The 25,777-nt window shown below is 51.9% G+C and overlaps 9 protein-coding genes and 3 non-coding genes across 12 annotated transcripts; 3 read left to right on the plus strand and 9 right to left on the minus strand.

Moving 5' to 3' along the window:
- Positions 1–2,054: 2,054 nt before the first annotated feature.
- AKAW2_11688S (snoRNA-binding rRNA-processing protein UTP15) lies at positions 2,055–3,680 on the plus strand (the record flags this gene model as incomplete). Its single annotated transcript, XM_041684199.1, has 1 exon — positions 2,055–3,680. The coding sequence occupies one exon, from the start codon at positions 2,055–2,057 to the stop codon at positions 3,678–3,680; it is 1,626 nt and encodes a 541-aa protein (XP_041538408.1).
- A 136-nt stretch (positions 3,681–3,816) lies between these two features.
- AKAW2_11689A (phytanoyl-CoA dioxygenase family protein) lies at positions 3,817–4,770 on the minus strand (the record flags this gene model as incomplete). The annotated part of the gene is made up of 1 exon (XM_041684200.1): positions 3,817–4,770. One exon carries the CDS (start codon positions 4,768–4,770, stop codon positions 3,817–3,819), a length of 954 nt encoding a protein of 317 aa, XP_041538409.1.
- Positions 4,771–5,687: 917 nt separating this feature from the next.
- AKAW2_11690A (uncharacterized protein) lies at positions 5,688–6,576 on the minus strand (the record flags this gene model as incomplete). Its single annotated transcript, XM_041684202.1, has 4 exons — positions 5,688–5,864; positions 5,926–6,216; positions 6,282–6,343; positions 6,477–6,576. The coding sequence occupies 4 exons, from the start codon at positions 6,574–6,576 to the stop codon at positions 5,688–5,690; spliced, it is 630 nt and encodes a 209-aa protein (XP_041538410.1).
- A 1,528-nt stretch (positions 6,577–8,104) lies between these two features.
- On the minus strand, positions 8,105–12,185 carry PRP24 (U6 snRNP complex subunit PRP24; the record flags this gene model as incomplete). Its single annotated transcript, XM_041684203.1, has 4 exons — positions 8,105–8,857; positions 8,918–9,274; positions 9,329–9,556; positions 9,612–12,185. 4 exons carry the CDS (start codon positions 12,183–12,185, stop codon positions 8,105–8,107), a joined length of 3,912 nt encoding a protein of 1,303 aa, XP_041538411.1.
- Positions 12,186–12,850: 665 nt separating this feature from the next.
- On the minus strand, positions 12,851–13,335 carry AKAW2_11692A (uncharacterized protein; the record flags this gene model as incomplete). Its single annotated transcript, XM_041684204.1, has 2 exons — positions 12,851–13,045; positions 13,144–13,335. The coding sequence occupies 2 exons, from the start codon at positions 13,333–13,335 to the stop codon at positions 12,851–12,853; spliced, it is 387 nt and encodes a 128-aa protein (XP_041538412.1).
- A 715-nt stretch (positions 13,336–14,050) lies between these two features.
- On the minus strand, positions 14,051–14,123 carry AKAW2_t10039A. The gene has a single exon. It is a non-coding gene; the product is annotated as a tRNA-Thr (tRNA).
- Positions 14,124–14,197: 74 nt separating this feature from the next.
- Positions 14,198–14,270, minus strand: AKAW2_t10040A. Its single transcript has one exon. It is a non-coding gene; the product is annotated as a tRNA-Thr (tRNA).
- Positions 14,271–16,035: 1,765 nt separating this feature from the next.
- On the minus strand, positions 16,036–16,108 carry AKAW2_t10041A. The gene has a single exon. It is a non-coding gene; the product is annotated as a tRNA-Thr (tRNA).
- Positions 16,109–16,884: 776 nt separating this feature from the next.
- On the plus strand, positions 16,885–18,042 carry MRPL22 (mitochondrial 54S ribosomal protein uL22m; the record flags this gene model as incomplete). The annotated part of the gene is made up of 2 exons (XM_041684205.1): positions 16,885–16,933; positions 17,009–18,042. The coding sequence occupies 2 exons, from the start codon at positions 16,885–16,887 to the stop codon at positions 18,040–18,042; spliced, it is 1,083 nt and encodes a 360-aa protein (XP_041538413.1).
- Positions 18,043–18,337: 295 nt separating this feature from the next.
- On the minus strand, positions 18,338–19,629 carry AKAW2_11694A (histidine phosphatase family protein; the record flags this gene model as incomplete). The annotated part of the gene is made up of 4 exons (XM_041684206.1): positions 18,338–18,724; positions 18,809–19,051; positions 19,135–19,359; positions 19,417–19,629. The coding sequence occupies 4 exons, from the start codon at positions 19,627–19,629 to the stop codon at positions 18,338–18,340; spliced, it is 1,068 nt and encodes a 355-aa protein (XP_041538414.1).
- A 396-nt stretch (positions 19,630–20,025) lies between these two features.
- On the minus strand, positions 20,026–21,901 carry AKAW2_11695A (uncharacterized protein; the record flags this gene model as incomplete). Its single annotated transcript, XM_041684207.1, has 2 exons — positions 20,026–21,009; positions 21,062–21,901. 2 exons carry the CDS (start codon positions 21,899–21,901, stop codon positions 20,026–20,028), a joined length of 1,824 nt encoding a protein of 607 aa, XP_041538415.1.
- Positions 21,902–23,627: 1,726 nt separating this feature from the next.
- Positions 23,628–25,730, plus strand: AKAW2_11696S (SET domain protein; the record flags this gene model as incomplete). Its single annotated transcript, XM_041684208.1, has 1 exon — positions 23,628–25,730. The coding sequence occupies one exon, from the start codon at positions 23,628–23,630 to the stop codon at positions 25,728–25,730; it is 2,103 nt and encodes a 700-aa protein (XP_041538416.1).
- Between the last annotated feature and the right edge of the window lie 47 nt (positions 25,731–25,777).

Consider the following 25,777-nt stretch of genomic DNA (forward strand, 5'->3'; position numbering starts at 1 on the left):
TGATGTCATGACGGGGCGAAGCAATCTGGTAAGGCGCTCTCGAAAAGTTCTAGTCGTGCCATTGTTCCACCAGGAACCCGTCAGGCCTTGAAGCTGGCAGATGTCTACTCCGTCTTCCGTCTCGGAGAGAGTCAATTGAATTCGCGGGCCCGCTGACTCCTGGTCTAGACTAACCTTGGAGTCGCACCCACGTGGAACGCAGGCGGTTAACTGGTTAGTGGTTAGTGGTTAGTGTAGCCTGTGGCATTCCGCAAGACGATCGGCAGCGGCAGCTGGGGTGTGGCTGATCGGCTCTGCACGGCCGGGCACGAATAAGGATGGGTCGGACGCTTCCCACGGTGTCCCGGGTGCCTGGCAAGCTGGCCAATAGCGGGTGTCTGGGCTTCCGTGTAAAGTCAAAAAGATGAAGAGCCTGGAGAAATCAAGGAACGAGAAAACAAGGACAAACCCCACTCGAGTAGACATCTGCCGCAACTGGAAGCTTGCGATGGAGCAATGCGATATGGCATGGTCTCCATGCCTTTTCCCCCAAACCGGGCAACCCCCCGGTAGACGGGAAAAGTTCGGCCAGGCACATACCTAGATCAAGCCCCCCACAACTGATCCATAGCAGGATCCATTCTGTATACCCAAGTATAACTCCAATCCTGCCCGATCAGAATCAAAACGGTCGATGTCTCACTCCACAATGGTCCTTGGCTAATTTAAGCTACCCATTGTCTGATGGTGACAGCATAGATGTCGGTGCTCGAGTGGGCCTCAGATTGGTGATAGGACATGAGGTCGGAGACATCGTCACATCTACTTACACTTGACTGTGTTGTGAGGCGGATATCATTTTTGGTAAGGCGCTGATGAGGCTGTTGAGGCTGTTCAAGACCTCGAATCCAAGTTGTCCAATGCTTGGGTCTGTGTTGGTCAACACGCATAACTGTGGAGCAGACGAGGACTAGAATCTAGATAGAGGAGATAGGAGCTACCGGTCAGCAATGGTAATGGAACTATAGTAAGCGCATTGTCTGAATTGGTCACCGATACTGACTTGGACCAGCTTTGCAGTAGTTTCAGTGCTTGATTCATGACGTGGTTTGGCGTTCGGCGGTGAGATGGGCCTGGGCCTTTGAATGCGGTCTGGACGTTAGCTGATTGCTGTCCAATGATGGGTACGGGGATGATAGCAGTAAAAAAAAGTAGAGAGGAGAGGGCCCTATGTGTTGTCTGTGTGGATTTGATGTAAGAACATTCGTGTGGCTGCCTCTGTTGTAGATAGTAGATATGCTGTTGTTAGGGTCAGGGAAGCTACGGCCCGGACAGACCAGCCGCGAGGTACTTTTGTCTTCCCCATTCATCTTTACTAAAAAGTGAGCAGAAAGAGATATCCTGGTGACTTTCTAAATGCATAAATTGACTTTGATATATCTAGATATATGACTATATTGCAATTGAGAACATTGCTCTTCATAGAAATGGTTTCCGGTCTTCTAAAAGTCCTTAGAAATGCTTCTGTCAAATGCTATCCTACAAGTCACTCTCGGTGTCAGCACTCAACCACATATACCCAATACAACTTTCCTCTGGACTCTATCTTCATAATGATCAGAAATCAGTGACTACCAATGTCTATCAACTAATACTAGTAACAGAATATTTCTCACAATATCGAGAACTATCTCATGGAATACCCATCGTGAACACCTGAGAAAGCACACTAACTCATGAGTAAGAGCTGCTCAAAGCCACAATGCATAGCAGTATATCCCAATCTTTAGATTTCATAAGGGCAAAATCTACAAGAATTCTTCCTGATGGATAATTAGCTGATGGGATCAAACTTCAAATGGACTATAGCAGTATCTCGCGCTAAACCTAATCGGGCGCCGATAGACTTTTCCCGATGCGATAGAGGCTCCGTCCAAAAAATTTCCCCGAACCACTTTGACGACGCCGACAACGTCCAAAAGCGCAGGCTGCTGGCTGATCTCTCCTCTTTATACAATTCGGCAGTCTTATATCTCACTTTCCATTAATCTATCCCGACTTGGGCAATCGCAGCCATGGCTGCCCCCGTCCTCCCTCTGCAGCAGGTCAAGCTGCCGGCGCTGCCCTCGACTCGTTTGACGCCGGAGCAACAATATTGGAAGACCTTCAAGAATCCTCTCCTCATCCCCTCGCCTGCCAATGGCCCCGTCAACCTCATCACGCAACCCTCCGCTCCTTCCTCTGCCTCCGCCTTCCCCTCCCTCACCCAACCCCCCGATGTGTTCACCGTGACCACCGGCGCCCGCGTCCAGATCTACTCCATCCGCACTCGCAAACTCCTCCGCACAATCACCCGCTTCGATGATACGGTACGAGGCACAGATGTCCGTCCCGACGGACGAGTCATCGCCGTCGGTGATGACTCTGGTACGGTGCAGGTGTTCGACGTGAGCTCCCGTGCCATCTTGAAGACATGGAAGGACCACAAGCAGCCCGTCTGGGTCACGAAATTCTCCCCCAGCGACCCTACATGCGTCATGACCGCCAGTGACGACCGGACGGTACGCCTGTGGGATTTGCCCAGCGAGAACAGCCAGAAGGTCTTCACCGGCCATACCGATTACGTGCGCAGCGGTGCATTCATGCCAGGATCTCTAGCCTCCTCTGGCTTGGTGGTCTCCGGTAGTTACGACCGGACCGTGCGACTGTGGGATCCCCGTGTCGAAAACCGGTCCGCAATGACATTCAAGATGGGCGCAGCGATCGAGACGGTCCTCCCCATGCCCACGGGCACCACGGTGCTTGCGGCAGCCGACAACAAGATCGCGGTGCTGGATATCGTGGCCGGCAAGCCCCTGCACATGATTCAGAGCCACCAAAAGACCGTCACGTCGCTGGCGCTGGCGTCGAACGGCGAGCGCCTGCTCTCCGGTGCGCTGGACGGCCACATGAAGGTATTCGAAACGACCGGCTGGAACATGGTCTCGGGCTCCAAGTACCCGTCCCCCATTCTCTCCCTGCGCGCGATCACATCGGGCATCGCCCAGGAGGACAAGCACATTGCCGTCGGTATGCAGTCCGGTCTTCTGTCGATCAAGACCCGGCTGTCCGGACAGCAGAAGATCCGCGAGCGCGAGCGTCGCAAGGAGATGCAGGCGCTGCTGGAGGGCAAGCTGGAGGAGCACGACCGGAAGGTAGCCAAGCAGAAGAAGCAGCGCGGATCCGGGTGGGAGAAGCGCCTGCGCGGACAGGACTTTGTCGGCGAGGGCGTGGACATTGTGATCGAGGGGCGGGACCTCAAGAAGCGGAAGAAGGAGCAACCGTGGGAACTCGACCTGCGCAAGGCGAAGTACTCTGCAGCCCTGGACCAGGTGCTGCGGTCGAACGACAAGACGGCACAATTGACGCTATTGACGGCGCTGCGGCATCGGTCCGCGCTGCGGGCGTCCCTGCAGAACCGCGACGAGGTGACGCTGCAGCCGGTGCTGCAATGGGTGCACAAGAACATCACGGAGCCGCGACTGGTGCAGCTGAGCGTGGAGGTGGCGATGAACGTGCTGGACATCTACTCGGGCAACCTGGGCCAGTCGGCGCAAATCGACAAGATGGTGGAGCGCTTGCACCGACGAGTGCGCGACGAGGTGGAGATGGCGCATCAAGCGTACCAGACGAAGGGAATGTTGGAGATGCTTGCTGCGTGAGCAGGGCCAAAACAGATACAAAAGCATGACCGTTATAGTACTATAGTTACTACTATTGGATACCTGGATGGAGTTTGGTGGCTACATAGATGATACATACATGCATACTTCTTAACCCTCTTCTATACACCACTACCTAGTTAGAATGATCATCATACAGCCTAGAGAACCCTTCCCCCGTCGGCTGCAACCAATTCCTCCCATCATACTCCCACCCCTCCGCCCCCTCAATAACATGAAACGTATAAGCAAACCGACTCTTATCCCCGGTATTCCTCTCACTCTTATGCAAGACATTCCCATGAATCAACACCAACGACCCCGCCTTAACATCCACCACCTCGACCTCATCCCCTTCACCCTCATTACCACCCTCATCATCAACCTCCAACCCTTTAGGAAACCTCTCCCCTTCATTCTCCACAAACCCCGTCCCATCCACCTCCCCTTTTTCATTATAAACCCTAACAAACCTCCTCCCCACCCCACCATCCGCGCGTCTATGACTCCCCCTCACCATGCCCAAACTGGCATTCCCCTTGCCCGCATCCTGCAACGCAATCCACCACCCAACAGCACTCGGCGGATCCGTATACAGAAACTCGCTGTCACGGTGCGGGGGCACCGCGCCACCAATTCCCGGCTGCTTGCAAATCACCATACTTTGCAGCACCCTTGGGTCTTTGAATCCCAGGGATCGGGCGATATCTGCGTTGCGTTGCGACAGCGTAATGGATTTAAATGGCTCGGAGAGCGTGTGCAGGCTATGTCCGATTTTGTTCACCGCGAGGTGTTTGGGCTTGAGCAGCGTCGAGGTGGTGGGGCAGATGGCGGACGGTTCGAAGAAGTACCGGATTTTGTCCCCGCTTTCGAGGAAGTAGGTGTCGCCGACGTGTTTGTCGGTGGGGGAGGAGGAGGTGTCGCCTGTGGTGAATTGGGTGAGCGGGTGGGTGTCGAGGGGGAAGGTTGTTAGGAGGTTGTTGGTTTCCGTTAGGCAGGCGGAGATTTCGGTGGGGGTGAGGTAGTCGGGGATTATGAGGTAGCCCGTGGTGTTGAAGGTGGAGAGTTGGGCGGGGGTGAGGCCGGGCATGGTTGTGGTGGTGAGGTTTGGTAGTTTGGTGGTTAGGTGAGGTGAGCGTGTGTGTGTGAAATGTGAGGATGATGTTGGTTAGTTGGTCTGGTGTGGGGGAAGGTTTGGAAATAGGTGGGGTCAGTTGTCAAGTGGTGCATGGGCTTTTTATATGCAGGGACTGGACTGGACTTACTGGTAGTTACTTATCGGGTGGCTTATCGGATAGTGGGTGGGGTTATCTCTAAATGTCATGTTACTATTAGTTAGTACTAGATATCTATCTGAATTTGTCTGTGGGTTGGGTCAGCTGATGTGACGGTTGTTATGATTCAATGTAATGTAAGAAAATGTGTGTATACAGCCTAGTAATGATGAAGAGTAAAATGGCCCTAAATCTACATAACCATAAGGATAACGTTGATCACATTCACTGCACAACAACATCCTAATCACCACTCTAAGAAAAGCCAGAGGGAACAGCAAACAGTTACACAAACACTGTGTACACCAATCATCAATTTAAAGAGCTATATCTCGTCCAACACAAGTTCTAGACCATCAACGCGGATACTTTCATACCAGTAGGCCAGCGAGAAACAATGCGGATATATGTGATAATCAGCTACTAAAGCATGCATAGCTACCTCACTTGATGGCTCTGACTCTCCGCAAGTTGTATCTGAACCAAAACACAGATACGAGTAGGTGACAGAAGGGAGAAGGTGGTGATAAGACAATAGTATCATCATATTCTCTTTAATTATATCACGTTAACTATACCAGCTAACTACACCATTTTCAAATACCAATAACAATAACATCAGGCTGAAAAGCATAGTACTGCAATCATCCGCCAACGCCACTCATTACCAATCAAATCATATCCCTCATTATATTGTTGCATCCATCTTTTACTTCCATGAGCTCAAGCTCAATCAGTTGATCTGATCCGGGATCAACTCATAACCACCCTCCGACAGCAGCGTAGTACCCGCCAGGATCAACACCCCGGCGACAAACAGACTCACACACCAACTCACGGTGCAGAAGATCCACGACTCATCCAAGACCCATCCACTGGCGAACCGGTCTTCATTATCGACGAGATATGCCTAACCCTTCTTAGCATGCCCACTAATCAAATCACATCATCATCATCACCGGGGAACTCACCACAAGCGACATGCTAGCCGCCTGCACCGCCGCTGACAGAATGATCAACAAACTGACGATCTTCCACCCCGACTCGCGCAGACGCTTCCCCCCAGACAAGACAATCAAATACGCGACCACGGTCATTCCCTCCAACACGATGGCGAACGACATCAGAAACCCGACGGAGCGCCACATAGAGCAGAAGTAGCGGTTGTCGCCGTGGCATTCATCATTCTGGGGAAAAGTCTCGCATAAGCCGGTTACATGGGAGCAGCGACGGTGGAGGCCGTAGGTGTAACGCCATTGGGGCTGGATAGTTGTGATCTTTGTCAGTGGCTGGTCGAGCACAGTTGGAGGGGGACAGCAAAACCAACATCTTTATCCGTATAGGTGACCCATTTTGGAACGACGATGGAGGCTACGGTGAGACCGAAGGCTGTGTGGAGAGACTTTTGTTAGTTGTGTCGTGTGCGCGTGCACGAATTGCGTCGATGGGCACTGAGGAGAGCTCGAGCTACTAATTGCTAACTATGCAGCTAGCGAATCGGGACGAGCGCCAGATTACTCACAGGCCAGAAATACAATCAACGAGGCCGTATAGACAATGGTTTTGGTGAGGAACCCGGTATAATTACGGTCTTCCCCTCGAGGCACCAGATGGAAATCCATCACGGCGGGGGAAGCGAGCGGCCAGTAGCGATGACGACAACAAGCAGCAGAGCCCGTGCAGGCGAGTAGATTGGGGGGCGGTGAAAGTGGAACCCAGGGGGAGAAGAAGGGAGAAAAAGAATGAATAAAAGTGATAATTTTATAGGGAGGGAAGAAATGAGAATCCCGACCGGGATAAAGAGAAGAAGAAGAAGGAGAAGAAGAAAAGAACCAGGGGAATCAAGAGGAGAAGAGGAGAGAAAAGAGGTGGTCTAAAAAGCCGGATTGAAGGCAGAAACAAGCAGGGCTGGTCAGGTGGTGACAGTGACAGTTGCGCTCGGGAGCTTAACCCCGAAAGCATCAAATCAGTCCATTCAGTATTATCATCATCATCAAGTGAAAGAAAATAAAAACAAATATCTCTACTCTCGACCTCGAGGACCTCCCACTTCATAAGAAATACCTCAGCATCGTGAAAAGAACCGAGGAGGGGGAAGGGAGGGAGAAATAGCAATGTATGACAAGACTGACCTGGTCATGTCCTCATGGTTCGCATGTTTGAATCGAGGAAAGGGAGGGAGGGAGGATAGTTAGTGAGTGAGTGAACCCTCCATCTGGCATGATACTTCAGTCCATCGCCATTCTCCACCGGTAATTCCCTCAGCCATCAGCGGACAACAGACGAATAAAACATTCCTACCACCAAGTGACCGTCGATCCTTTCGGTCAAAGCGCCCTCCTCCCATGGCGGGGATGGACTGCTTTGAATAAATGAAGAGTGTCTACCAACCGGTTCCCGAACGTTGCACTGCAGCTGCTGCCCAGCTTCTTTGCTCTCGACTTACTAGATAGACTACATACTTACTATGTTGGAGATCAATCATGCCAACTTCGGAAGCAAGGGGCTCGGCCATCCACCGGGTCACCAGAGAGCTTGTTTACGGGAATTGAGTCTTCATCAGTGTTGCTGCGGGTCACATTGACCTATGGTTATCTCTCATTAGTTAGTTACAGTAACAAACTACTAACTAGTTAGTAATTAGTAGTAACATCAACTGATCTCTCTCTCCTCCTGAGGAATTCCTGCAACTCCCCGACCGGTTGACTTGCTTGCTCCGTTCACAACCTGGTCGGTCCACGTGCTGCTCCCATCTGCCAGGATTCTCGGAATAGCCCTACTATAGGATATTTCCTATCCATCTATACATGGTATTCGGAAATACCTTACAGTAAAGTTACCCACATTCACAACGGTACAATTCACGTGGAAGCAATAACAATAAAGGGAATAATAATAATCTACATTCAACTTCAGCCGGCGGCAGGGTTAAGGCTATATGATAATACACAAAGCGGCAAATGCAAACGCATCAGCAAGAACTTCTCAACATCAGCACTGGCCGGTAGAAGGTCAAATTCACATCACGCCAAGTCGGAATCTTAGCAAAGTTTAGCAAGAGTAGTAAGAGTAGTAGTAGGAGTCGTCATTAGCAAGCGGAAGAGGTAAACGCCGGTTCCCGCCATGCCATCCTGTGCGCCGCGCCCTCCCTCAACCCGCTCGACTCCGCTGGATCATCGCTCGGAAGTCTTCATTGCTCTTTTTCGTGCTCTGCCCCTCGCTCGGGGCGGCGCTGTCGGTCGTCATCGTCGTCTTCGTGGTCGTCGTGGTCGTCGTCTGCCCATTCGCCGTGCTCGTCGCCGTCGCCCGTTTCACTCCCAGCCCGCCGCGCTTGCCGCCGCGCGCGCCTGGCTGCGGCGGGCGCTTGATCGGCTTCGCGACGGGGAAGAGTCCACTGGGCTTATCTTTGGCCTTGCTGCTGCCGCTGCTACCTTGGCTGGGTCCGTTGCTGCTCTTCTTCTCCGCCGATTGCTTCATCATCTCCGGTACCGTGCCAATGTGCAGTTTGCGCCCGGGGGTAATTTCTTGCCCTTCCAACTCCAGGGACGCTTTGCCGGCTTCATGTACGTCCGCAAACTCAACAATCGCTCCCTGGTGATCAGGCCGCAGTACAATCTTGATCAGCTTGCCATACGGCTCGACGAGTGCTCGGATACGCGCATCATTCACCGTGTCCGGGACATTCATCAGGCCCAGCGTGCGTGCTTGCCGTTCACTGTTTGGCACCTCCTCGCTCGCCTCACGCCTGGCCCCGTTGACATCGACCGATGGGGACCGGGTTCCTACGCGAGACAAAATGGTTGTCGCGCTTCGTTTGGCCCCTTGCGGGGTGGACAGCTTCACATGAAGCGGGCGCGAGCGGAACTGCTGCTCGTGCATCACTAACGACGCCTCGGCTTCCTCCTGCAAGATGCATTAGCTAAAAAGTCTTCGCGCATTTGCGCATCCTCCGGAATAACCTACCTTAGACGAGAAGACCACGTAGCAGAAGCCCTTGCTGCCGCCGTCCACCTTGCGCGGGATGCGCACCAGCTCCACAGTTCCAAACCGTAGAAATAGCTCCTCCACGTCCTGCTCACTGGCTTTCCAGTCGAGGTTTGACACATGAATCTCGCGTCCCTCGTACATGGGGCCCTGGCGGTCCTGCCGGCGAGTCGGGTCCGAGATCTTGGCAACCAGGTGCAGGCCATTGCCCACCGTCGCCCCGTCTAACTGTGTGGCGCTATAAGCCTCTCCGGCCGTCTTGAACTGCACGTAGCAGAATCGCCGGTGCGTGTTATACTTGAGGGACGGGAAGCGGATATCGATAATCTCGCCGTGCTACAGAGTCGGTTAGCCAACGTTTGGATCAGTGAAACACCGGGGGGAAGTCACCTCACGGAACAGGTCGCGAATGTATTGTTCATCAGCTGTCGCTGGAAAGTTGGTCACAAACACCGTAGAACCCGATCCAAACTGAACCTCAATCGTATGCTCATCTATGATCTTCTGATCACGCGTCTGCGCGACAACGGCCTCATCTTTGGAATTGAACTCGATGATGGCTGTCTCGGACTTGCCGTCATCACTGGACAGCAATTTAGCACTATTTATCGTACCACACTATAACTCAAGTTAGCTACTACAATCTTTACGCAGTCAATAAGGGGCAACTCACATGGCGGAAGAACTGTCGGACTTTGTGTTCGGTGATGCCATGGGGCAGATTCTTAACGACGATAGTGGCATTTTCACGATCACGACGAAGAGCGACCGGCTCGGCGGCTACGGGAACCGATACTTCGGCCTCCTCTGCACGAGCTCTTTTGGCAGGGAGTCCGTTCATGCCCGTTTCCTCCTCCCGTTTGCGCTTTTCCGCCTGCGGGGTGGCTTGTTCCACCACGGCAGCTTGTTCAGCCTGCCGCGCGGCCAGCTCCCTTGCGTCGCGCTCGCGGCGCGCAGTCACGGCTCTCATCGCTTTGCGCGTCTCCAAAATCGCCAGCTGCAGCTCATCCGAGTCCTCGTAATCCTCGCAGTGCGCAATGTAGGTCTGCATGATCTTCTCGGGCCAATCGAGGTCGGTTCGTTTGATTGCCTGCTTCAGCACCGCAGTGGCGTAGCTGGGGTTCGGAGTGCGCCGGGCGGCATCAATCGTAGTCTCGTTTTGAACAAACTTACTCCAGGAGATCAGCTCCCACTCGTAGTAAGTCAGCCAGAACTCGTAGCTATTACCACGACGTCCCACGAGACCCTTAAAAGTCTCCCGCGCGCTGTCCCAACTGCCACTCTCGCTGAGATAACGAATGTAGATGCGCTCCAACCGGAACAATGGGTCGCCCTGGTAGTTGCGGCCATACTTCTTCTCGCCCAGTTCCTGGACGCTTTCGATAGCAGACCGGATACCAACTTCCGCCACGTCAATGTCTTCGTCGGTGGAATCGGACAGGAACGCACGTCGACGAAGGTAGCTACACCACGCAGTATGCACTTTGAGTACTTCCTCCATACCGCCCGCGTCCAGCAGACCCGTACTGGTGGCCTTGTGCTTGATATCCGCGATCTTGGAAAACGACTGGCCTTCCCGCTCGGAACTGAGCAGGTACTGTGACCAGAGGCTGCCGGAGCAGGGGCAGTGCCGGGTCGCACGGTCGAGTGTGGAAATCGTCGTGGTATTAGTATTACCGTGCATGGATTCGTCGATCAGGAACATGATGAAATCTTCCCACATGTTCGCATCGGTCGGAAAGCGCAGCACGGCGCGCTGGTATACTGCATTAACTAGGTCGAAATTTGTGTGCCGCTTGCGACGGTTCCGATTGAGCTCCCATTCGAGATATTCGGTGAATACAACCCATTCCTGACCCATGTCGCCCGCCTCGGCCGCGTTGCGCAACCGGATCTCGAAGTCTTCACGGGCAGAGTACGTCTCCTTGCTTGCCGTAGAATATTTCCCGGCCATTTCTGCCATGATATTCTCATAGTTTGCGTTGTAATACGTCGAGATGAACCCGGAAAATAACTGGAAGGTTTGATCCCAGGTGGCATGGGGAGTCGCGAGGCGGAGGTCGAAAAACCCTCTTACATGGTTGATCTTGTCCTGTGATGGGTTGCGAGAAAGATCTTGCACGAGCAAGTCAAGGAATCGATCCCAGACCAGATGGCTGTCGTGAATTCTCCACCGCGTTGATTCGGCACCTCGTTGCCACACGTCGAGGACGGACTGCCAAGAGAAGACTTCGCGACCGACCATGCGGTCTTCCTCGGTCCACTGGCTTTGACTGGCGTCGCCGTTGGCCGAGTTGTAGAGATACAGGAGCCATTCGCCGTAGATGCCCCACAGCTTGGTGCTACCGTATTCTTCCTCGATCGAACGCTGACAGAGCTCCATCACTGCGATGCGCTCTTCCACCGATTGTGCCAGCATGCTTTCATCCTGAATCCATTCCGCCCAGAGATCTTCACCCATGGCGAATAATTTGTCCATCTCCTCTCGAGCCGTCCGCATGTCTTTAAGCAGATCGTACTTCCGGGGGTCGCCATGGATATCGGGGTTATTCGGAGGGTAAACGTGGTTGACGAAGCCCGCGTGCAAAAGGCGAACGAAGCGAACATGCGCGTCGTAGGACTGAGGGTTTTCCTGAATCTGAGCGAACAGTTCTGTCGCCTGTCGCTGGGCGTTGGGGACCAAGGAGGTATCCATATAGCTTCGACGAGCGCTTTCGCGCGGACCATCTGACATTGCGATATCAAAGGAGGAGCGCGGGGTAGGAGTGTTGTGAGAGATTGGGTTGACGTGGGGGTACATGGTGGAAGGGGACAGCTGGTGCTCGTACGCCTCGGTGCTGCGCAGGATAGGAGCATTGGATCGCGGCGGTTGATGATGCTGCATTGACGCCAGGTCGGCCAGGGTGTCCATGCCGGGGGTAGACGGTTGTCTTGGGGGAGGGAGGTCAGCCGCTGGGGGAGTACCATTCCCACCTCCCACGCTAGGACCGACCTTGGGACTTATGGCGGGCGGCGAAGGTTCAGGCAGGTGGGATGGGGCATAGACATGCTGCGCAAGCGGCGAGGAAGTCATGCCTTGCTTGGTCGAGCCGGGGCGACTCTTTCGCAAGGGCTTCGGATGAGGAGCAGAGGTCGGGGCAGAGGAAGAAGAGTTATTGGGGACGGTGGAAGAACCCGCCGAGGGGGTTGAGCGCCCGGACTGTGAATTGGCATCCTGGGGCGAAAGGAGTGAATTGATGTCCATCATCAAGACTGGTGGCCGGACTGGGCGGGGGAGGGAAGAAGGACCAGGGAACGGCAAATGCCAAAGCTGATGGATAGAGGAAAGAGTCAAAGCGCCAGCGAGACTGGTGCTGACGTAAGTAGCAGAGCCGAAGGGAAGTTTAAGGACCTCAGGCAGAGAATCAAAGGGTAAAAGGAAAGGATGTCAAGTAAATAAAGCAAGAAAATAAGGGAAACCTAGATTAAAAGAACCACCGCAAGACGCCTCATCAACGAGTCCATTCCTGCACCGGTTCAACAGCCTGTCTTGTCCAGACCTTATGACCGGGCGAAGGTTAGCTGTCCAGGATTTGGCCGTTCCTTGTCCTTGTCCTGGTCCTGAGAGGTGGAGGGGTGGCCGGAGTTTGACAGTAGAAATGATGGAGTGGAAAGGGAATTAGTCCCGAAGGAAAACAAAGACAATAAAAGTCTGGAAGTGAGGAAAGTATGACAAGTGGAAAAGAGATTCAGAGAAGAAGAGAAGAAGAAGAATGAAAAAAGAAAAGAAAATCAGAAAGGGAAAAAAAGGTGTGGATCTAAAGGAAAATAAAAAGGGAAAAACCAAACAATTGACGAGATGTGGTGAATTATCGTTGTTGTTGTTGTTAGTTAGTTCCTCTTCCGTTTCTTTGGATCTTTGTATTTGATTTTCTATTTTGCTGGTTTCTGGCCCTTTCGGTAGTTCTCTGCAGGTAGAAGAGAGCTTGACGAGTTGGGCGCTTGCGAAACGCTGCTAAAGTGAGGCGCGGACGGAGGGAGAACGAGAACGAGACACTTCTGCGTGGAGGGACCGACGGACTCCCAAGGCTTAAGGCTTAAGCTCTCCTGGTCCGAGCGATAGCGAACCTGGACGGGCTGGTCAGCGGAGAAGTTCTCGGCGGGAACGGATGGGGGAAAGGGAGGAGAAAATGGGTCGATGGGGGGGCAGGAAGGCTGAAGCATACAGGGCAAGTAAAAAAGGAAACGTGGGAACAAACACGCACGGGAAGTCCCTGGATGGCAGAGGATGGAAAAAGAGGGAAGAAAAGGGAGGGAGGGAGGAGAACGGAAATGACCAGAGTGAGGAAAAGATATGTGAGGCCGATGAGAAGAGAGCAGTGGATCGACGCGGTGGAGATGGGAGTTGAGCTCGGCATGAGAAAAGCTGAGCAGACAGCAGAGAGGATAATGGTTCAAATAATTAATATTAACTAACAATCAATCAATCAATCAATCACCGGAAAGACAACTACACCCTATATCATCTCTCTATCTATCTACCTACTTACCTAGCTACCCTCCACTTCGGACTTGAAGAATTAACAATACTAGCAGACAAAAAAAGAAAATAAGAAAATACTCTCACCCACCATCTGAAACGACCCAGAGCTGTGACGATCCAGCTAGTTAGCTGCTAACCACCCATGCAAGTGCCTGGAATATCGTCATCGTCATGGTGAAAAAGAAAAGGGTGCACGGGGAGGGGAGGTTCCTGCTTTTTCCCCGCCAACGACCTCGGTGTTTCTCCTTATTAGGTATACCCTACCTCTACTCTACTATCATTCGTTCTTTCCCAATGGCTAGTAACATTACTGTGGTACATGTGAGGCAAACAAAAAATAAATGTGACGGGCGTTGTTTCCAACCTTCCCAGACAGTCACTCAGAGATGAGTTCCTTGTTACCTATCTACTGCCCCGGCTCAACAACCCCCCGACACCTCTACAAGGCTAGCGATGCAGGCTCACACTCGGACTCGACCCGAGGATTTCATCTCGACTAGTGATGCGCTCGGCCAACAATCCCACCGTTTGATTGGTTCTGCGGGCTGTGGAGGCTTGACGATGTTACGGAATGACGAAATAGCAAAAAATGCTTCCACGCGGATTCGAACCGCGGACCTCATGATTACTAGTCATGCGCTCTACCAACTGAGCCATAGAAGCTCATTGGTTGATATGCTTTCTATCGACTGGAATTATGAGGTGCTCATATGGAAGAGCTGAATAAGGCAAAAAATTGCTTCCACGCGGATTCGAACCGCGGACCTCATGATTACTAGTCATGCGCTCTACCAACTGAGCCATAGAAGCTGGTTGATGTGAATGACTTGCATCTTATGCTACTTGTTCCTATGCTAGACAATGCCTGGAATAGACAGTCCGCGCCTTCCAGAAAGATATGTTCTTATTGCTATCATTACTACTATGCAACCCCTTCTTATGACACGTTTAGGCATAGTGAGTAGTGCTGCAAGAGTTCATATTCCCTTTCTACCCACCATACCATCTATATTTTCTACCCTGCAGCTTGCCAATCTTGAGTTGCAGATGTTTTGCCGCTATATTCGCCAGCTTTCCGTGCACACTATATATACTATCGCCATGAACACTGCGCCATCATGATGTTGACCACCCACACAGGCCAACCATCAACACCAACATCACGTATAAAATGTTATTTGATGAGATTGAATCCAACAGATACCACCCGAAGTCACCACCTCGCTCATCATAACGCAAACCCTGAAAACCCATCACTCAATACAAAACCTACAATGCCAGCAGAGGATCATACCCACCCCGTCAGCATACCACGGGAGCCTGGCCGAGGACATAATCAGAAAACAGTATCACTGAAGCAGTAATAGTCGATGCACGATCGGTGTCTCCGCTGTTACCATGCGAACGCACGAGAGAGGTCACCTAGCATGTGTCACACAACAGGCACCTGTGGAAGGTGAGGTATCAAAGAACACCGGCGGTAGCATATAGACCACCAACGGAGACATCTTCCTGCAGGGTATGTTGCTGACAGTTCAGCAGGAAAGCACCTCCAACAGAAGTCCATGGAAATCCCACCAAGACCATTGCCCCCACCTCCCTCAATCTGATACTTCACGATCGGTATTTACCATTACTATAAAGAACAGGAACTCTGCCAATATCGTGCGACGCAGCAGTACCCACGCCATGTGTATGCCCAGCCCAAACCAATCTTCCATAAAGCACCTCTACCCTCAGATCCTCGCAGCCATTACCCCCACACACGTACAGGGAGCACAGCCAGCCACATTCTGCAATCCTAATCTAACCTCGCACTTCCCCACCCACTGCTCGGATAGCACCCTTACTTGGATGAGCCTGAGCATACACAGCAGGCTTTCCTCGAGCCAATTACCCCGCGTTGTCACTGACTCACACACGATGATTACCCAACCACGAAACTCATTATCTAGCCCAGGTATCCCAATTTGTATCGCCAATTGGTCCAGCGCCACCTCCCTAGCACCTGCCGTGTTACTATCCGCTGCCCACCACTACGGAAATAGCTCGGCGCCGCTAATATATAGCGATGACTGAAAGTAAGACTTATGGCAGTAACCGATTATCGAGATATATAAGAGAGTCACCGAGACAATGCCCTATCCTGAGGCCTCGAATGAAGAAGAGAAGTCTTAAGAGCTTCTTGTCTACTTCTCGAGGCTGGCGCACGGTGTCTATCCGCACCAAGGTCTGCCGAGCGCCAACGATCAGAAACACCCCATACAAAGTCATGAAAAGCCCCGGGAGCGGTAAAGGGTGGGCAAGTGGGCCACAAATAAGAACAAAGTATCAAAGAGATCCATGGATCTCCAACTCAATTCTTATACCCTATCTTACAACCGGCATAGAAGCTCATTGCTGGTTGATCATAAGACGTGGAGTATCTTGGATATTGGCGGCTCACTCCGCAAGGTAGCCGACCAACAACCACTTAATTCACTTTAACTGGCAAAATTTACCTTCATCACCGGTACCACTGTCAAAAGACGGGCTGCTGATGATATGCCTGGGCGAAAATCGAAAGGGCAAAAAATGCTTCCACGCGGATTCGAACCGCGGACCTCATGATTACTAGTCATGCGCTCTACCAACTGAGCCATAGAAGCTGGTTGTTGTGTAAGGGTTTTTGGCTTTGATACAATTGAGACAACAATCAATGAATAATGCTGATTCTATGGAAGGTGAAAAGACGGGCATCAATCACCAGATGTGCATTGAGAGAACAGGGGGATTGCCAATGAGCCGACAGACCATGAACGCATGTAAAGTAATACCAGTCCTAGCAGTCTGCATGCTCCAGCAGCTTTGCGGCTGGATCCCATCTGCAAAAGCAGGGAATCTCGACTTTGATCGATCTTTCGTGCTGTGTAACCGGCCAGTGATTTAGCTCGGGAGACGGGTAACTATAAATGGTCAGTGGCTGGAGGACCCAGACACTCAGGCGCGATCCGAGCCCTGAAGGATGCATGGCCAATTCTAAACTTTGTTCTCAGCAGGCATGGATGGATGCATGTAGTACACCTCAATGGGAGGGCCTGGCCGGCTGCTACCCGAACGGGCAAAGCGGGTTAGGCCGAGGCCACCACACCCTTCCGGGGTATGATGTCATCGTACAGATGGTCTTACACCGTGATTGGCAGGACCGGGATTCCCTTTCCAGCCAAAGCCACATGATCCAGCCGCGGCTGACCCTTCCAGAATTAGACTAGTGCTTGCCTTGCGGCTTCGAATCTTGTCCCCGGAAATATCAGGTGTCGAGGCAGAAGCATCCGGCGGACCGGACAGACCCGAGACGCACCGCCAAGGCCCAGTCTTCATCCCGACACTTTTTTCCCTCTGATCTCCGGACCCCGTGCTATCACCTCCAGATTCATCGTCCGTCATGGCCTCAATGGGTGCTGTCCCCCAGTATGGGCAGCTGATCCGGTCCAGTAAGTACCCGCAAGATACATAACCCTGTTTTCCTCCCAATTGTGGCCCCTCCCATCCTCACCTCTTCCCTGCAGTCTCTTCAGCCCGGACCGGCCTGACCTACGTCCCTCGCCGCACACTGGCCTACACTGTCCCTCGTCAAGCCTCCGAAGACGGTTCCAACGGCCCCAATGACAAATCCGAGTCCGAATCGAAGCCCTCCACCTTGTCCTCGATCAAGAACTTCTTCTTCGGCGGCAAGCCCGGCGCCGCCAAGCCCAAAGCTCGCCGTACCACCGCTCCCGCCAAACGCGAGGGTTCCCTGAGCGCCGACTCCATCTTCGCAGAGGATGAAGCCAGCCCCAAGCTGGTGGCCTCCGGCCGTACGCCCGCTGCCCGTAAGCAAGCCGGCGCCACCGAGGAGGGCCAGGAAGAGATCGACTATGCCGTTGACCGACGAAACCGGGAGACGATGCAGGCCGTGCTGGACCCGAACCCCAAGGCGCGCACACGCTGGGAACAAAAGATGGTTGCTCGCGAGATCCGTCGTCGAGGCCGCATCTCGCCCACCGAACTGATCATGCGGACGGAGCGCGAGTCCCTCTCCAAGTCCCATTGGTTCAAGACCTCCGTCAAGAAGCTGGGCCCTCTTGCTCGTCAAATTGCCGGCAAGAACATCGACGATGCCATGCTGCAGATGCGTCTGAGCAAGAAGAAGGCCGCCAAGGAGGTCCTCGAGCACCTTGAGCATGCTAAGAACGTCGCCGTGGTGCGTTCCGGTATGGGTCTGGGAGCCGTCGAGGGCAAGACCGCCAACCAGAAGCCCGTCACGATCACTCTCAAGAACGGAGAGCGCAAGACCATTAACGATCCTACCTCCATTTACATCGACCAAGCGTGGGTTAACCGTGGCCCGTACGGCTACGACTACGACCACCGCGCGCGTGGTAACATCAACCTCATGCGTCCGCCGTACACCTCTCTGTCGGTGGTGCTGAAGGAGGAGCAGACGCGTATCCGTCAATGGCAAAACCGGGAGGCCGAGGAGCTGCGCAAGCGTAAGGCTAAGCTCTGGACGCCGCTGCCGGACCGCAAGATTACGGCACAGAACCAGTTCTACAGCTGGTGATCAATGTTTCGATTATACGTTTTCGGCGTTGTTTTTCTGTTCAATATTCCTAGACCGTTAAGAAGCACTTCATTCCTCTCTGGTGGATTTTCTCAGCATGTGTTTTAAAAACCCTTCTTTTTCTTGGTTAACTCCCCCCGTGTCTCTATCTTAACGTGCGTGTATGATGAGGGTTGCTTCGATCCAAGAATCAATGTACAATACAATATCTATCATCTATATACTTCTTAGTTCCTTTCTCTCTATATATGCATAGCCTCCCCACAAAGCACAAACAATGATATGTCTAGACAAATCACTTAGGAACTCCAAACCAAGGCTCCACCTCCATAACGGGCAACGGCCCCTGCACTCTCTCCTCACGAACAAAAACCGGAATAACACCGCCGGTCTCAAGAGGCGAAAACCTCCGATGCCCAAAAACATTCAAAAGACTCGTAATCGCCCCGGAATGCGCCGTCAACGACAGGAACATCTTGTCCTCATCCGTGGAAAAGATATCCTGCATCAGATCACGAAATCGCTTGTCCCGCGCGGAATCAGATTCCCGGAGCTCGGCATCATACATCTCGTCGTTCTCAGTGAAGCCTTCCTCGATGATGTAGGTGGGGTATTCGGTCGTTATGGCTGTTTTGCTGGACCGGCCGTCGCAGGTGTGTTGGCCGATGGTTTCGCGGAGGAGCTGTCATCGACAAATCAGTATTCAGCAGAGGGAAGCAAATAACAAAGAAATGGGAGAAGGGGAGGAAGGTATATATATACATACCTCCTTAACAACCGGCCGAAACGGCTCCGTACCCTCCATCCCCGTCCCGACGAAAGTAATCCATGCCGTCTCAAGACATCTATTCAACGGACTAACGTAGAATTTCTCCGGAGTGGGGATATGTTCCTTGAGTTGCTGTTTCCAGGTATTGTGCGCGGTCCGCGCTTGGGATTTGCCCACCTCTGTGAGACGGGCATCGACCCAGTTGCTTGTGCCGTTGCCGGGGAGGAGGGAGTAATGTTTCTTTTTTTTTAATTTCATTATTATCCATAATGGGGTTTTATGATGGAGAAGGGTGTTTGAGTTTAGATAACTGGTTTACTTACATCCCATTCTTCCGTGCCGTACTCCCGCTCCGCTACGTTATGGTAGCCCTCTCCGTGGCGGCCGAGGAAGAGTACCTTGTAGCGGACATTAGGGTCAGTGGATTGGGCGTTGAGGGTGCGCACGTGGTGGGCGAAGCGCTCCCAGGTGGTTTTTTGGTTGATATTGGGGCCTAGATCTGCGTCTGTGGGGTAGGCGCGGGGTATGAGGCCGAAGTTGGAGGATGCCTGGGTGTTTGATATTAATTTTTTGGGTTGGGATAGGGGGATTTGGGGTGGACGTACGTAGTTGAAGGTGTTGGGGTCGGTGGAGGGCTCGCTTTGGTAGAAGTAGCCTGTTACGGTGGAGAATCGCCAGTGCGATTCGGTGGGGGTGGAGGGGGTCATTGGGTTCGAAGATGGGGGAGAGGGTTGGGTATGGTTTCTTTTTGGATGGAGGGAGTAAGATGAGAACTGGAGATGAAATGGATGGATGGATGGATTGATGGATGGATCCATTCGGTTTGGGGCCCGCTGGAACGCGGATGGTGGAGGGCTGTTGATTGGTTGGTGGGATTGTATAGCAGTGGGGACGGTGGACTCGGGATTCGCAGTATGGGATGTCCTTGAGTACAGGGCTACTCCTGATTACCGGTTATTTGAGGGGTCCTGTTGAAAGTTCAGTCAGTATGTGGCTGGTTATGCTGCTGGTAAGTTGCTTAATATGAGACCAAGAAAACTTAAACCAATTGGAATAAAATGTATGAAATGTATGAAATGACCATTCCTAACTGTTCACCTCATGCTCTAGCATGGACGATGGTATCAAGCAAAGACAGAACTAACACCGCTAAATGACTGGTAAATATACATATAAAACACAGAGAACACGCTTATGCAAGTTTTAAAACTCAATCAACCCCATCGAAATCCCTTCCCCGTGAGCCAATGCCGTCTGGTCGATATCATGACGAGCTTGCCAAATCTGGAAAAGCTCCAGGTTTTGTCAAAGCACGTACTCAACCAAGAAGCGAAGCATACAGATAGATCCAAGAAGTGAGAGACCGGAAAGACGCTTTGAAGTACCCTTGACACAATTGTCCGCGACGCAACTTGGTCGTGGACATCGTTGGCTTGTACGACCAACGAGTGGGGTGTCGATGGATATACCAAAGATCTGATGCGCCAGGAACTGGCGTGTGTCTCGAATATGGCACTGGTCTCAGTGCTGCGGTTGGATTGCACGCTTGCTGTGGCAGCAGCACGCGAGGAGGGGCTGGGCCTGCATAGTACGCCGCTGACGGCAGCTGTACTGGATCGGGATGGAATTGATGCCTGGACTGACACATGCATGCGGGCTGTCACAGCCTGGTTTGCGTGTTGTCTGTCCGGAGCATGACGAAGAGCCAGTCCTCCCCGATCTACCTGACCTGATGTCGAACAGATCTGCAGTCTCTTCGACAGTGAGTGGACGAGGCCGACCCTGCGGTCGGAACCAGGTGACCTTGGTGATTGCTGTTGTCCCGAGCTGTCCCGGAACGTTGTCGGACGACCTGTACCGCCATTGAGGTCTACGTCGCCACGACAGCTTGCAGCTGACTTGACTGAGTGTGGCGAGTGCTGTCCATATTGAGGATCCATCGACGTAGGAGTGGATGGCAAACGGTGGCGATGCCGAAGTTGAACGTATTGAAGCTCCTTGGAACCCAAGCCTCCTGTCGGCTGTGAAACAGTTGACTTACTGGCTGGTGTCGGCGTCGTGCTCACAAGAAGAGATTCTCGTTCGGATCTGTGAACGTGTCGTTGCGTGCTGAAGGTCGACTTGATTGGTATGTTGCAAGTAGAAACAGCCTTTTGGCTGACAGCAATTTGGGAGGCGGCCTTCTCAAGACAGTTGCACTATACTTGAATTAGTACATAGACATCCAGGTGCTCTGGGAGGTTTACTCACCCGCTTGTGTTGTTTCCTGTGCTTCTCGCAAGCACCATGCTTTCGAACTTTGATGTAGTTTTCTTTCTGAGCTTGCGATCGAGGCTTTTGCTTCTTTGGTACGTTCGTGGTTGTGTTCATGTTAAGATCAAGCACCAGTTCCATAGCTCCAGCTGCAGACTCAGAGCCCGAGACTGGTGTGCGCGTTACATCGGGCAGAGGTGTGGTAGCTGGGGTTGTACATGTCCCACCCTGATAAACGCTTGCTGCAGAGTCGGACCAGCGAGGGGATGGGAATGTTGTGCTCGAGTCCGACGACAGTTCCAGATCTTGCATTGCTGCTTCCTGAAGGCGTTGCATGTGAAGAGCAATAGACGCCTCCATGCGCTTTTCCTTGCTAGACAAGGCGCTTGGATCAGCAGCAGCTTGGAACTCCACCATCTGTCGGACAGTGGTGTAGAAGGGGTCGTCAACCCCGCCCATATTCTGTGACCATAGGTCAGTCAGCTCCGACCCCATCAGCCCCGGAGTCGGAGATGCGGGCATCTGGTGGAAGGACCCGGTGGGGTCCAGCATGGATGACGAGGCGTCCAATGCATGTTCTCCAAAGCCCTCCATAGGCGCATCATAGTTGACCAGATCAGCGAATAGCTCCTGAGTGCAGACCCCAGGACTCGGACCCCAATTGCAATCATCAAAGTCGGCAAAAGTTAGATCCAAATCCTTAGGGGAGACAGAATCCACCGAGGTGGGATTGCTTCCCACACCTCCGTAGGGGATGTCGAAGGAGTTGTCAAAGTCAAACCACTCTTCACCGGGAGTGGAATGAGCGATGGACTGGAGCAACTGGTCGGCAGCCATGATCGAAGGAGAGACGCGGCTTTGAGGGAGAGTTGATGCCCGGGAATTCAGGATGACCGGAAGGACGGAGTGGGAAAGAGCCGGCCTTGAGATTATTGCCTGATAAGGAAAGACGGAGGAGAAACCTTTCCGACGGGGTGAGTCACGTCGAACCCGGCACTTGGCAAAGCCTTCAAAGATGAAGAGAGGCAAACAACGAAAGAAGGTAGCCCTCAGGAGTGTCCCTGGAGATGATGAAGAATCAGGCAGACAAAAAGGAGTGAAGGAAATCGAAGGATGGACCGGCGGTGGTACAAGGCTTACATACAATGGCCTGAACGAGGCTCATCTGCCCCAGCCTGGCGCTATGCCCCTTTCGAGATCCCGACTGCCTGCCGCTAGGCCGCTTTGGGACCCCGACACCCGCGCGCCCCGCGACTGGATCATTGATCTTCCGGCCTGGTTTTGGCACTGCCCTCTTGGGTTTCACATGGTTATGCTTCACACCGCTTGTGTGGGCATTCATTGCTTCATATAATTCGTTCGATTCTTTGAATTTCAAAGCCGAGGTTTGGTTGCTTACTATTGTGCAGAAACTAGCTAGTAATAACCCTATGGCTATCATCAACCTGCAGACTTTCGTCATCCGGGGTGCCCAAACTGTCCCGCACTGGCTCCGCAAGGACAGTCAGTCACATGACAACGTTATTTATAGTGATAAGCCTGGAATAATTGACATGATCACATATATTCCATTCTTCTAACTAAGATATCCAATAAACGGAGAGGGCATTGCATCCAGGCCACTACAAGTCTGCTGCTTCAATACATGGTCTACTAAGTTGTTCTACATAGACCCACTCTATCCTCCTACTCACGAAAAGAAACCGACAAATAATTAGATAATACTGGTCTATTGTCACTAACATAGATGGCAGTACTTACTGCCGAAAGAGATTCTGCCAGTAGACCAAAGATATATCTCACTGGTTGCCTGGAGCATAATGGAGGACAAGAATGTCTCAACAATCACTAGTGATGAACATTGATGAGCATTCCGAAGCTTGAACTTGATGACCTCCATATCTCTATGCTGATATTACTGACAAGAAGATAACAATAAAGGTTAAACATGGAGCAATCCTGCCACCAGCAGCCGTTTGAGTATCCAAAAATAGTAATCAATGAAGAATTCGGGATATTTCATACTCTTCATTATCTACCAATATCCATCGAAACACCAACAAAGAACGACGCATGAATTTGACCCCCAACAACAAAGAGTCCCCCCATCTCATTATCCCGAGAATTATATCTACCCGATAGGATCTTTATAGGTTTCAGACCCCAATGCTATAAGTCTATGGTTTATCTCCAGTCTTTGACTCTTTCGCCTGAAATAATCCGTTGATAAGACTATATGAGGAACAATAGTCCCCGACACAGCATGCTTACCTTTCCATGGAACCAAGTGATATTTCCACAAGATAATCTAAATATGGGCAAGACGAAGCAGTCCTGAACAGGTGCTTTGTGCCGAAGGTTTACAAACGTTCATTGTGTTACACCGCAGGTTACCGGAAGAGGCCCGTTTTCATGATGGCAGCTTCCGGATACTTAAACCCCCGAAAGTTAGCCAACCCAATACAGGCGGAGCCTGTAGCTACCCAAATCAGACTGAGAAGCCTCAAAGACGTCACTGCCCATCCCACCAATTCATTCTAATCATACCACAACTACCTGATCAATGGCTGCGAAAAGAGTTTCGGACAACGGTCCGAAAGATACCTCCAGCTCACGAACACGATCTCTGAGGAAGCGTACGCAAGAGGAAGGAGGAGATGCAGACAGGTCTCCTAGCAAACGGCCCAAAAGGAGTTCCCCCGCTCCATCCCGAACATTGCGATCCCAGACACAGCGGGGACAAGAAGGAGAAGACGAAGACATCTCTCCTAGCAAACAGTCTGAGACAATCCCCCCGACTCCATCAGAGACATCAGAATCCCAGGAGGGGCAGGGACAAGAAGGAGGAGAGGCAGGCAGCTCTCCTAGTAAGCGGGGCATTACGACTCTCCACACTCCATCCCAGCCACTACAATCCCAGGAGGAGCAGAGGCAGGAAGGAGGAGAAGACACAGAAAGCTCTTTCAGAAATCGACCTAACGCGAGTTTTCCCGCCCCAGCGCAACTATCAGGATCCCAAACAAAGCGGCGACAAGAAGGAGAAGATGCAGAAAATACTCCTAACAAACGACTCAAGATGGGCACCTTCCAGCCCCGCCCATTATCCCCAGCATTTATACTGGATAGAGACCAGATCCTGCATGCGTTCATGTACGACTTATATGAGGTCAACAAAATACACAACGAAAGTGAAAACAACAAAGTGGCAAGATTGGACTACGAGGCGCGGTGTATTTACGCATCACGGGCCTTAGAAAAGGCCCTTACTTGCACATTATGGTCATTTGATGAGGCCAACATGGATTGCGAGGAGCGAGAAGCGAGCCGACTACGGATTTTCGCCGAGAACTTCGGCTGGCCCATGCTTGCGATATGTGTACAGGCGGAAGCCTTTCGAAGGCTATGTAAGGAAGAAAGCACATTAATGTGGAAAGCCGTATATAGGAAATTTCAGGAACACAATTACAATATCTGGATTCAGGCTTCTACGCGTGGTTTTGAATGGCGCAAATTGTTGGCGCCATATGCGGGGGATGCTGCTCCACCCAAGCTCAACCATGTATTGGCTTCCAGAAATGAAGCGGAGAATCTCAGACATACACATCCTCATGAAATAGTCATAAAAGAAGAGGAGAGACAAGTTCGCTCACCGAAATTCCAAAATCGCTTACAGAAACATATCGAAGCTAGCATTTTTCACCCCAGGGATTGGCAAACGGCGAAGGATCCAGAGCATCGGGGGCTGAAGAAGGATCCAACCCTGCGAGAAGGCCTTAACTATGGTCTTTGCGATCTCTGCGCCGAAGGGAAAATCTGCGAATGTCGAATAAAGGAGGCCCCCTTTGAATTCGTGCAGTTGGTGGAAACACCCAAGGGTGTCGGGGTACGTGCTCTTACGCGATTTGAGAAAGGAGATATCCTGGGTGAATATATTGGCGAGCTCCATCCACCTTGCTACCAAGGTGACCTCATATATGCGCTTACCATGCAGGGTAAAGTCGACGTAGATGAGGAAATTGCTCTAATTTGCCCGATGGAATATGGGAATTTCACTCGGTTTATCAACCACTCCTGCAGGCCCAATACAACTTTTGAACGGCGGACAATTGGGAACCGGGCAACGATGACCGTGGAGGTCGTGCGGAATATCCAACCTTTTGAGGAACTCACGATTAACTATGGCCGGGAATATTGGAAAGGTCGAACATGTATTTGTGGAGAGGAAGGGTGTTACACTCAGCAAGAGAGGAGGAAAAAACGGCAACAGGAACGGGAGATGGAACGGCGAAAGCAAAGGGATATGCAACTTGAAGCATCTAAGAATGTTGCAGAGGAAGTGGACAAAGATAAAGAAGAATGTTTAGCCAAGGAGGTTAATGAGGAAGAGGCAGAAGCAGCAGCAGCAGCAGCAGAAGAAGAACAGACCGATGAAGAAGAAGCCGACGAAGAAGAAACCGACGAAGAAGAAACCGACGAAGAAGAGACCGAAGAAGAAGAGGCTGGAGAAGAAGAGGTCGAAGAAAGGCCACCAAACAAGAAACCCGAAGAAGCAAAAGCATCATCAAGGAAGTGGTCAAAAGGAGGATCATCATTGGAAGCAGAAGAAGGCCCATCAAAGAGTAAGCCCAAAGAAAAGATAGCATCATCGAAAGTTGGGAAAGGATAGGATAGGGAAGAGGAAGAGAGAGCAGCACAAAGAATACATCAAGATTG

Source organism: Aspergillus luchuensis, chromosome 1 (genome assembly GCF_016861625.1).
Source record: "Aspergillus luchuensis IFO 4308 DNA, chromosome 1, nearly complete sequence".
NCBI classification, from domain to species: domain Eukaryota; kingdom Fungi; phylum Ascomycota; class Eurotiomycetes; order Eurotiales; family Aspergillaceae; genus Aspergillus; species Aspergillus luchuensis.